Source organism: Phalaenopsis equestris, unplaced genomic scaffold, assembly GCF_001263595.1.
Source record: "Phalaenopsis equestris unplaced genomic scaffold, ASM126359v1 Scaffold000240, whole genome shotgun sequence".
Lineage (NCBI taxonomy): Eukaryota > Viridiplantae > Streptophyta > Magnoliopsida > Asparagales > Orchidaceae > Phalaenopsis > Phalaenopsis equestris.
Genome location: NW_018164682.1, coordinates 558,819 through 571,608, shown reverse-complemented (window position 1 = coordinate 571,608; position 12,790 = coordinate 558,819). Strand labels below are relative to the sequence as shown.

The 12,790-nt window shown below is 35.4% G+C and overlaps 1 protein-coding gene across 1 annotated transcript in view; it reads left to right on the top strand.

Moving 5' to 3' along the window:
* The window catches only part of LOC110024043 (ER membrane protein complex subunit 3), a 14,971-nt gene extending 12,698 nt beyond the window's left edge, over positions 1-2,273 (top strand). Inside the window, exons 5-8 of the mRNA XM_020723764.1 lie at positions 893-992; positions 1,167-1,228; positions 1,579-1,640; positions 1,926-2,273. Coding sequence (XP_020579423.1) covers positions 893-992; positions 1,167-1,228; positions 1,579-1,640; positions 1,926-2,030 — 329 coding nt within the window. The 3' untranslated portion in view covers positions 2,031-2,273. The remainder of the gene's footprint in view (positions 1-892; positions 993-1,166; positions 1,229-1,578; positions 1,641-1,925) is intronic.
* Positions 2,274-12,790: the final 10,517 nt, after the last annotated feature.

Sequence of the window (12,790 nt, the reverse complement as noted above, 5' to 3'; positions counted from 1 at the left end):
GTCAGATATATATATATATATATATAAATGCGCGCAATGCAATGCTCAAGACTTTTTTTTTTTTCAAAGCGCAAAGCGAAGCGGGGCTTTTATTAACAAAAAAATACTAATACGCCATTCAAAACTATTTATGTATTAATATATTCATTAACAATTTAAAATATAAATTATGACTTAAAGTTGATATATAATAAAAAAAAATGTAGTGCAATACTTACCTTGACGACAAATATTGAGGGTAAACCTGCAAATTAAAATTTCTAATAGTTTGTTACAATAATTAAAAAGTAAAAAAAATGTAAAAAAGAAAAAAAAAAAAGCTGCAAATTAACTTTAGCGCTTTTAAACACGTCTCAACGAAGCTAAGCAGACGTCACACATTTTTGAAAATATCAATATATATATCTTTTTTTATTCAAAAGTATTTTTTTAAGAAATATCTATATTCTTGCTATAAAGCTTCAGTAAATTGTGCCAGGTAATGTTGGAACTTGAACGCTAGAATATATATTAGTCAGAAATGAGAGTTCAGACTGAAATTTTCTCTGAACGTGCGTGAAGAAGACTTCGGATTCAGTCTAATAGAACTTGGAAATGTTTGGAGTTTAATGAAAGTGTCATTGCGGCTTCTGAATAATGACAGTGCAAACCATTTTATTCAAGTAAATGTTTAATATATATATATATATATATTTGCTTTCTTTGGAAACATTTTGTAACGTTAACTGATTACGATGTGATTGAATTCAATTTTGTCATGTATTTTACTGATTAAATCGTCATTTTTCTAAAACATCAGCATTTAATCTTAATTAAATCTAGTTATAATACTTGTTTCCTGCTATCTGCTATTTAATGAAATTGACAAGTTCTAAGTATTTTTTGTCATTAGCAAAATTACCTTTCCCCCTGACCCCAAGATTCAGATCAATGCTGCAAAATGGGATCGACCTAAGCACCGTAGATGTGAGCTATGTTAGCGGTCGCTCATGGTATGTTGCTCATGCTAGAAAGTTTCAACCGTCTCTAGTCTAACTTATTTAACTAAAATGATGCCTAATTGTACTTTAAATTTGCTAGGTTTTTCCTGATTTTGTTTGGAAAATTTCAATTTTATCTGTCACTCATTTTATAAAAAAATTCTAACTTTACTCAAAATTTGCTAGGTATTTCTTGAATTTGTTTGGATTGAGGGGTCTGTTCAGCCTAATTCTGGGAGAAGAAAATGGTTTGCATCTTGTACTTTTCTATTTATTTTCAAGGGGCGTTTACTTGCATTCCACAGAATTCTTATGTATCTACATATCTCATACCTAAACATTCATATTTACACACATAGCACTCAAATCTTTGATTTCACATCAAAAATAGCACTATTAGCACTTTTTAAAGGTGAAATCCATCTTTTCATGCATAGGTTTAAAGTACCAAAGTGCTATGCATGTAAATATTAATGTTTAGGTGAGAGATATATAATTCCATGAGAATGGTGCGCTACGTATGTAAATTTCCCCATTCTCGAACATGTAATTTCTAATCATTTACATAGAAGGATTAATACTTGCTTGATCTCCATAGCTATGGATGATACACAACGAATGATGCAGATGGGTGGTGGATTTGGTGTTGACCCCACAAAGGTAATGTTAACTTTAAAAAATTTTTGGATTTATTCTAGCATTTATATAATGAAAATAAAACTATACGATCCAGCTCTCTACTGAAATCTTTACATGCCCCAATCTTATATATTTAAGGAAGATTTACATACCACTCAATTCCTATGTATTTACATTTCTAACATCAAATCTTTAATTTTTACATGTATGCCACCTTACCTATGCATGAAAATCTTTACTTCTAATGCTTTCAAAATCTTACATCATAAACTTACAAAAAATGAATAAAATTTGCGTTTCTTTCAGAATTTGGGTGCGGAGAAAGACGGCATTGACATTATTCAACATGAATGGGCCCTCCCCAAAATGGAGCAAAAGGCAGAAATTGTCTTGAGAGAGTTAGTCAAATAACTTGTTTTTATAATCTTTGAGCTCTTCTCCTCCTCATTTTACAAGTATCAGTGTGTTCTTATGTTCATACTCAGCAGCTTTCCAGAAATTGATTGCTTTTCCAAATCTTAATGCGTTAAAAAGGCAAGGCAATGAATTTTTAGAATATATTTCCATAAAACTTTGCTTTTATTTATTGAGATGCTTAATCAGACACAGACAAATGTTCACAATATTGCCTGATTACATCGAAATTTTCTATCACATGTTGTGAAATGTTAGAAGTTCCTTTTGTCTCAACCTTTCCTTTTAGCTTTACTTCTGTAATTGTGACAAATATTAATGGGATCAGTATAAGTTAGTATGCTCGAATTGGACCGAAGAGGTGAATAAATGACTCTTTGCCCAAATCTAACATATCATGAATAGAATTATTTGGGTATGTCTTAAACAAAACGCATGAGTTTGCTTTGAGATTAGTGTTATGTGAATTTTGGTGATCTGCTAAAAGAAGCATTTGTTTCAAATCTAATTCAATGGTGCTCTATGTCCTCATTTGTTCTACTGGAAATATTGCGGTGAAGCAAATCCAATCCAGCCAAATTTTTTATCTTGGGTAGTGCATATAAAAATTCACTTAATAGACTTCAGCAATGCTAGTGAAGTACTAACCAAAGAAAGAAAATAAGTAATTTCATTCTCTAGCACAAAAAATTGTAAGGAAGATTTACATACATGCCACATAATTCCTATGTGTTTATATATCAAACTCCAAAACTTAATGTTACATTTATACCTAGGAATTATGTGGCATGTTTGTAAATCTTCTACAATTCATTTTAATTTCCGAAGCCATCCTAGTGTATTTCCTTGCCTCAAACTTTAATAAATGGCACACTAGTGTGTGTGAATTTATTTGTTTCTCAAGTATAACATTGGGATCAAGAATATTCATATCTTAAAACTTTTATTATTAATTCTTGTTGGGTGCAGAAAAATTCACGATGATAGAGCGATAATTTATCGCTTTAGCATTGTATGAAGATCCAATACACACAAATAAAAGAAAAATTGAGGGGAAAAGTGAAAAATCATAGGGTTCAGTCCTGCCAAAGTATTCCATTAGAAAATTGAAAGTATAGATGTGCACTCTTCATTAGAATTAGGGATGATATTATAAAAATTGACAATTAATGTTTAATAATTATAATATTTTGGCTATGATATCATAAATAACTCACAAGAATTGTAGTTGGTGGTTATGACATTTATAGTTGGCCAAAGCAATTAGTGGTGGTGGATGACAGTGATCTTTAGTGGTTGACGACAAACTCTGGTGGTCGGCGATGAACTTTGATGCCCAACAAACAACCACCATGAATTTAAGAGTTAAGCCTTTGTAGTCAACTCATACTTTTGTCTTCTTCTCCCGAAGTAAGAACATAGAGGCCTATTTATGGTGTCTGAGAGAGACATCTTGGTAAATTTGACTAGTCTCCCAAAACACTCTATTGGATGGTTCATATTGGTTCCCTTGATATGGAGTAATTTTTTCAACAATTAACTGCATGAATGATTTAGGAATTGAATGATCTTAGGTCTGTTGGATTCTTCTTGTCGCGCTGCTTGATTTGACTATAAAAATGTCAAATTTTGAGAACGTTTAACCTTCCAATTGATACACTAAAGCCTTTGTCTATAATTCAAATGTTTGATATGGGCTTATTTGGACTGAGAGTGGATCACATTCATCATCATTAAGTTCTTCTTATCAAGACATTCAACTTGATTATAATAAACTTGGAGCGGAGATAATCTTGAATTTGAATTTGGAATATTTCTTGTTCAAAATGCGTCGAGATTCAAGAACAATGATAAAAAAACTGTAGCTGACGCATCTTCTAATTATGTCAAGTATTCCACTTTTCATTGTCTTTTATTCAAGTCGAAAAACATATGCATTTTATTGTACCATTCACTCTTATACCCAGACATTCAAATTCCTAGTTGGCTTTGGCATTGAAGGGCAATTAAGATGACTTCTCATTTTCTAATCCAAGCTTCGCGAGCATCTCTGCAATCGTTGTCTCCCTTTACATTCTATAGGTGAATTGTTGATTCTTCTCCTACATTATATATTGAAGGGAACAAGTGATGGTCGACTCTAAATTCTTCTAAAAGTTGGAAAATGATTGCGACATTCTTGAAGGCCTCCTTCATTAACTTGGCCCTTTCTCGAAGCAATTTCAATGGCACACCATGACACTATTCAACATAAAATTTACATATTTGAGCCCTTATGTTGTGGCTATAACGATTATAATTATAAGCATCAAAGTAGTTTCTACTTGGCAATGATTTCAATAGTTTAAAATATGTTTTGTCACCACCCTGGATTGAACTTTTCATTTAAACACGTTTTAAGTACTTCAATATTCTAAATTTTGAAACAAGATATAAAAGTTGGCGATTTTTAAAGGATAAAGCCTTGTCATCCATTTTCAATGTTCAAAATAAATGAGAAAATCATACACACAATGATTTACAAACTCCCAAGAATTGCTCGGGTTCAAGTTCCCCAAGTGTTGGCTAGACATTGAAGTGCATGAACTCCTTGAGTTTCTCGAATGTTTTTTGAACATGAGATTATGTACATAGTCAACCGAATCGTTTTTAATATTTCTTTAGTGTAAAAGTTTACAAATTGGAAAAATAAAACTCATTTATTAATTTTTGGGCTTTGCTACAAGTTGTTTTGTTTGAGGAAATTTATTTTTGAGATTAACTTCGCTCCATGTTCGAGGGACTCCCTTCTCAGTGTAGGTTTTGAGCTTGTAGGCTCCAGGGGTGACCTTTGGTTGATATTGAACGGGTCAGTCCATATCTGGTCCAGCTTGTCGATTGACTATCCACAAGTTGGACCAGCCTTCTTTAGTACTAGATCACCAACAACAAAAGAATTCTCACAAACATGCTTGTTGTAGTAATGAGCCGTTCTCATCTTAACTTTTTTTTTTATCAAAAGGCTGAGTTGGTCCAATTCTCTAATTCTAAATTGAGCGTAAGCATCGCCCCTTCATTGTTCGCCTTCTGTCAGTCGGTCAGAGCTTTTTCATCGAACATTGAGGCTGACACAACCCTCTGACTGTGGTGGTTGTACTAGACCGTCAGCATGGCTTCCATCCCATGCAATCACATAAAGGGAGTTTGCCCAATCTTTGTTGAAGAAGTCGTTCAGACCACCCGTAGGACCAATGGAAGGATATCAACCCAATTCTTCTTTATTCCTTTGAATTTTTTCCCTAGTAGATTAAGAATGATCTAGTTTGCAACCTCTACTTGTCTATTAGTTCAGGAATATTGTACAACTGCAAAATTCGCGTTAATCCCCTAACTTTGATATAAATTTTTAATTTCTTGGTCAATAAACTACGTCCCTCTGTCAGTAATGATGACCAACGACAATCCATACTAATAGCTGAGGTTCGACCATATGATGTTCCAGATGACTTTCACTTTAACTTAGGTGAGTGTCGTCACCTCGATTTTAAAAAGTAATAAACATTGATTAGGAGGAACTTGAGTTGACCCTTTGAAGGTGGAAACAACCCAAGGATGTTGAGCCCCAGACAGTGAAATGCCATGAGCTGACGATCAGCTATAGTTTTGGTCTGGCTGGTGTTGTAATGATACACACTTGTTGCATTAATCACACCTTTTGAAAAATTATCTACATTTCTTAGGAGTGTTCACTATAAGTAACCTTGTTATTGGACTCTGTGTGCCAGGATTTTCCCTCCATAGTGACTGTCACACTCTCCAGGGTATATTTTTTGGAGGACGTCTTTTGTCTTGTTCTCCACTATGCACCTCAAATAAAGAGAATTGACATACTTTCAAAAAAGTTTGCCCTCTATTAGCAGGTATTGAGCCGCTTTGCATTTGAATCTTCTAGTGTTGGTGACTTTTTGAACAATCGTTCCGGTTTCCAAGTAGTGGACGTAGAGATTCATTCAACTTTTAACTCCTTTGCTTTTCACATCAATTGCTTCGGTTTCTTCAATAATCTGTAAGGATAGTCTTTGAGGCATTCCCTCCACCAAGTTGATGTTCTTAGATAGGAGATCAACCACTGAATTATTCTTCCTGGAAATGTGATCAATTTTGAAGTTGGCAAACATCAAGATTTTTATTTTAGCTCTACTTAGATATTTTTCTATCATCTCATCTCTGTATTCAAATTTTCCATTTACTTGATTCATCATCAGCTGTGAATCTGACTTCACATGAAGATGTCAGACACTCATCTAATAAGCTAGACATAGGCTGACAATTAGGGCCTCATACTCCGCCTAGTTTTTCATGAATTCAAATTTTATTGCAACTGAGTGGTAGAGATGCTCTTTGATTATACAACTCAAAACAAGTCTCTGAGCCATACTCCCATCTGACTGAAGACTCCATCAAAGTGTAAGACCCAGGTCTGACAATTGATAGTGGATCCTTCGTTCGACTTGCATGACTCAGAAAAACCACAAAAAATTTCGCTGATGCTTGCGCCTTGATTGCGGTTTATGGGACGTAGGAGGTTAAATTCACTTAGCTCCATCGCCCATTTAAGAAACTGACTGGAATGGTCCAACTGAGTGAATGGATTTTAGTGGGTGGTCGGTGATGAATCATATCAAATTCATTTTGAGGTAGGTCGGAGCCTTCCAGCGGAAACAATTTGAGCAAAAGTTAGTTTTTTCTATAATTGGGTTCCTGCTCTCAGAACCTTTTAAGACTCAACTGGTGTAGTAGACTGAATTTTTTCCTCAGCTCTTCTCAAACTAGCATTGAGCGGATGCTTCAGGTCCAACTCCCAATTATAAAGAGAGTTCTTCATATGGTTTTGGACTTTGTGTAGTGGCAGTGATTCTAAGGAATCTTTTAGCTTCATAAAAGCTCGATCGCATTCATCATACCATTCAAAGTTTTTTGTTTTCCTTAGCATTTTGAAGAACGGTGCACACTTGTCGCCTGACTTGGAAATGAACCAGCTCATGCCAGTAATTTGGTCGATCAGCTTCTGCACTTCTTTCGTGTTCCAAGGAGAAGACACATTCAACAATACATTTACTTTCTTTGGATTGGCCTTTATGCCTTCGTGTGTTATGCTATAACCGAGAAATTTGCCCGTTGACACTTCGAAGGTGTACTTTAATGGATTTAACATCATGTTATTTTTTTTATGGGTTGTGAATGTTTCCTTTAGGTCATTTATGTGTTGTTCGACTGATTGAATCTTAAGTAACACATCACCCATAAACATTTCATTGTTTTTAACATTTTCTTTAAAAAATATTTCATCCATGAGGTGCTGGTAAGTAGTCTTAGCTTTTTTATGCTAAAAAAGTATTAAATTATAACAATATAAGCCCTCACTAGTGATAATGGTCGTCTTATTTGCATCGGTCGTGTGCATCCTTATCTGGTAGTAGCCTGAAAAAGAATCCTGAAAGCTCATTATTGAATGACTGACCCTTGAGTCCACCAACGTGTCGATTCTCAGCAGGGGTTAGTTGTCCCTTAGCTAGGTAGTGTTCATGTTGGTGAAGTCCACACATATCCTTCACTTATCGTTTGCTTTCTGCACAATTATCACGTTGGAGGCCTACGTGGGGTGCTGCACCTCTTGGAAGTAGCTGACTTCTTTTCAGCTTATGCACCTCCTCTCAAATTAGTTCCTTCAGAGTCACTATTGAAGACCTTTTCTTCTGCTTTATCGGTCGATCAATTTGATTAACATTCAATCAGTGGAAGGTAGCATCGAATGATATCTAGGACAATGCTGCAGCTGACCAAGCAAAGACATTCTGATGTTCCTAAAGAGTTTGTATAAGCAAGCCTTTAAGCTTTGCATCCAAATTCTTACTTAATAGAAAAAAAATTTACAGGGTTCTCTGTCAGCTATAGAGATTTCAAGAGTTGTCTTGCTAGTTCCGAGACTCCCTTCACATCGGTGTTGGAGATCAAGCAGCTCTTTCTCCACACTTCAGACCACTTAGAGATAGCAAATTCGAACTACTCCAGATTCTCTCAAATAATGCCAATATCTCTATCCCCCAAAACCTTCACCGCTACATAGTAAGTTGAGGCCATGGCCTTGTAGTCATTCAACACCCGATCGAATATGACATTGCAGGTTTGCAGTGAATCTAACACCAAAAAGTCCTCCATGTAGGTGGACTACTTCTCAGATTCTCCCCAAATTACTGATAATGCGATTGCTCCCAATTTCTTCTTTTTCTTACTAGAGAAGCAATAAAGTGGGTCGAACAGTGCCACCATTCGATTAGTTGGGAGGTTCATCTTGTTAAACACTGACTTGAACATGATGTTCACGGAGCGTCCAGTCTCAACCAAATTACTACCTATCTAGTAGTTGCCTGTCATCGTTGTAACGAAGATAGCATCGTTGTAAGGATTTCTCCTTTGGGGCAAATCTGCGTCTGTGAAAGTGATCACATGGATGGGCACTGTGCTTTGGAGCGAAAGTGGCAACACAGTTTTTCTGACTAAGCCTTTTCTAACTAGCTCGCAGGAGTGAATCTCCACCTCCACCAAAAATAGCTGGCACTGCCCCAACAATGTCGATGGCATTTGCTCAGACCGGTTCATCCGAGATTTCTTCTATTGGGGCCTTCATATGCCTTTGGGTAGCTACTCTTAGTGCCACCAATTCTTTGAGCTTTCCACATCTTATCAACTCATCAACCAGGCTTCAGAGGTGTCTGCATCCTGTTTTCAATATTCATTATCTCTATGGTAGGCAAGGTATTTTTTGTCTCTCAGAGAAAAGCTTTAACTCTTATCGGTGGTGCCTTCTTGAAGTACTTATTTTGAATGGCCTCCACGAGCTCCTCCATCGATACTCTCTGAAGAGTGGTTTTTGGAGTCTCATGATCATTAAAATTTTTTTCATAATAACGAACCAGACATCAATCAGGGTATCGTGTCTGACCTTCTCGATTGTGGTTCCAGTTGTCCCCATGTAGTCCTGGGACAGCCGATGATCTTTACTTCACAGATGAATAGAAGGATGCTAGTCTTCCCTTGGTCTCCATCTGTCTTCTCTGGGGGCCCTCTTTTACGGACGACAGGTGGCTGACTCTACTCTAGAGGAAGCATGGTGGAGTTGTACTCTATGATCGAAATATGATTGTTGTCCAATTCTATATAGTTTGTCTTAGATTTTTGGTTGTTGGAGACCCAAAACATAGCGGAAGGGTCCCTCCTTAAGCCCTTGAGCGAGGGCGGCCTATGCTACAGAGGGTTCCAGGTCCCACGCCTCTAATATCTTCTTCTGGAATTATGCCACGAATGATCAAAGGTTTTCATGTTGCTCTTGCTTGATTTATAGCAGGGCTTGTGAACTCTTCTACAACTTCCAGGCACTAGCAAATTATGCCATTAAACATCCTCTTAAAATTGGTGAATGAAGTGGTTACTCCATCTGGTAATAGATTGAACCACCTGTGGGCCGACTCTCTCAGCGCGGTGCAAAATAGACTGCACTTCAGAGCATCAATAATCCTCAACAAATAGATGGTCGTCAAAAGGGTAAATATGGTCGACTAGATCAGTCAGATCACTGTATGATTTCAACGATGGTATCTTGAACTTCTATGGGGGTTCAACAATAAAAATACACCGAGAGAACTCAATATTAGGCTAGTAGGGGGCCTCAGTTTACCCAAATCATTGTCTGTCCATCAGTGCCAACATGGCACTGTCTTGATACAAGAATTTTTTGCTCTTTTTAGGTTTTAAATCTCCTTTCGGTCATTGGGCCTTAGCTCTTCCTATCGAGGGTTATGTCATAGGGACTTTGTTCTTTTCCCCTTGCCATAGCTTCTAAAATTGTTTTTGTCATTCAATCTAGCATTTGATCCCTCAACTCTTGGGTCTATTGATGCACAAACTCCCTTGTGCACTCTATATCAGCAGTACCTCTTTATTGGGTCTCTTCTTCTTGTTGTTGGCATGCTCCACACTCATCACACTTTTTTAGAATGTTGAATTTGTCTGGGCTTCACACCTAAGTAATAGAGCTTAAAATGTGTGTGTGTGTGTGTGAGAGAGAGAGAGAGAGAGAGAGAGAGAGAGAGAGAGAGAGAGAGCACATTAATGAACACAAGAACGAGGAGAATGTGTAACCTCTTATTCATTGAATGATCCCCTATTTGTTGACAAAGGAGGCACAATATGTATAATTACGCACTTACCCCTGATTTAATGAGACAATTACAAAGTATTTTGGGTATTTACATAAATGAGCCTATGAATCGACAATAATATTGTTAAGTCGACAACGATTAGAGGGTCTTGGTTCAACAATACTCGTTTGTCCAACTATGCTGAGTTGGGTCTGTCGATATGCTCCAGTTGATCTTTGGTCGCCCGAATTTTGCTCGGTTAACCAGAGTCAACCAATTAACTATTTTGGTTCGGTTTTCGACCATTAACCTCTAGATGATGAGCTTTTGTTGCTAAAATGAGATTAGACTGTTAAGCAAATAGTGAATGATGATAATCCGATAGGTAGCTCACCCTTTTGACAAAAAGTCCTTTAGGCTATTCATGGAGTATATGAGGGAAAGATCCTCGACCTCCTGATGAAGAGTCTCAGAGGCTCTAATGAAGCGACTAGCAATATTGAGGCGAGAGTTGGGTTGAGGCCTTCTCTCGACTTGATGGATCTTAGTCATTGGCTTAGACAACCTCCATTCAACCGACTTCAGGCCCCAATCTGAGAAATCTGCACTAAGTCAATCAAGTCATTTGATTTGTTGATGATGAGACTTTTTATCTTTCTTTTGTGAGCCATCTCTGGCCTTATTTTCCTGTCTCTTAGTCCGTTGGATTTTCTCGAGATTTATGCCGACACATTTCTAATTCCCAATTTTGACTATAAATTTGTTAAAACCAAACCCCAAATAATCTTAAATATAACCCTAGATGTTATCTCACTGCGACCAATTGATTTTTTTTGTTTTTTTTTTTTTGCGTGACATGGGATTTTTGAATGATATGACATTAAAATTTTATAAGTATAAATATCAAAATTTACATAGATATGCAAATACAAAAGCATTGTGTCATATCTATGTAAATATTTCTTAAAAGGTTTAGAAAATTAGAATTCTATTAGCTAAGTTTTCCATATAATTTAAATGATGTTTGTCAATGACATTTTTTGGTAAGATACAATTGTTTTATTATCAAATAATCCGATCTCACGTTTAAATGAATTGGGGAAATCATGCTAATTTAGAGATTAGTATCCAATGACCATTTCTTATGCATAACTTCAACAAACTAATCACCTTTTATTGCACTAATTGTTCTTTACTATTAAATGCGAAGCTAATTAATTTCAAATGCTATCCACGTTAACCATCAAAGAAGACTTCATTTAATGAATTCACCCATCCATCATTCACTGCCTCATAAAAAACAATTATTTTTCCCAATTAACACTCTAATTAACCCAAATGATTAATCAATCAAATTTTATATTACATTTATTTTAAAATAAATTAATTTTAGGAAGATTTACATACATACCTTTATGTATTTAATTATCTAATATCAAAACTTTAATTTTAGACATATGCCATCATATCTATACATATGCAAAAATGTATTAAAAGTAAAAATAGTGATATTTTTTTATGTGATATAACATATTTAAATGATGTAAATATAAAAAGTAGAATTTAGATGTTTGATATGTAAATACATAGAAAATGCCCCTTAAATATTTGCGTACATAAGACGTACGCAGAGTTGCGTACATATTAGATTATTCGGAGGGTAAATGTAAGTTACACTTTGGTTATACCTCTTGTAAGTCTCTCTGTAACCTAAGTGTAACCTACATGTACCCTCTCAATAATCTAATATGCACATAACTCTACGTAAGACATACACAAATATTTCACTTTTTTTGTATAAACAGCGTGAGATAAAATGCAATAATTAGACCGATCACATTATTTACGGTAACACTCTGCCGGTCGGGTCTTATCTAATTGGGCCAATTTTCCTAATCATCAAAATTTTCAGTTAGTGGAATTAGAGACGATAAAGCCCATTATTTATAAAATGCAGCCCGATTAGTGAAAATATTAATCCCAGCTATAATGCCAACAACTCTACCCACCCATTCATTCTGGCCTTCACGGGTTAAAGGATTTGGGTTAGACCTGATAATGACCCGACATGGCCGATATTATTTTAACCCGACCCATTTGTTCAAATGGGTTGAAAATCTGATTGGAACTCAACTAGCCCATGACACGATGACATGACTAACCTGAGTCAAACTCACTAACATATTTACATATTTATGAATAAAAATATGATACATATATGTAAAATATAAAATCATTATAAAAGTCTACTCGTAAACTAACGTAATAAAGTTAAGTATAAGACATTCATATAATTTGCAGTAGGTTGGTGGGTCAATTTAACCTCTATCTAATAATCACAGCTAAAATTTTTTAACTCAAACTCAGTAGAAAAAAATAATTTATTTATTTACAGATTATTTAAATCCTTAACGTACGCTTTAAAAAGCACGGCACATATTTTTCATGTATAAATTTATGATATCAAAATATTATAAATATAAATATCAAAATTTACGTGATGGAAATATGAATACTTAATGCATAAGAATTATGATGTGGTATGCAGGCAAATTTTCTAAAATTTATATAATCAAAATT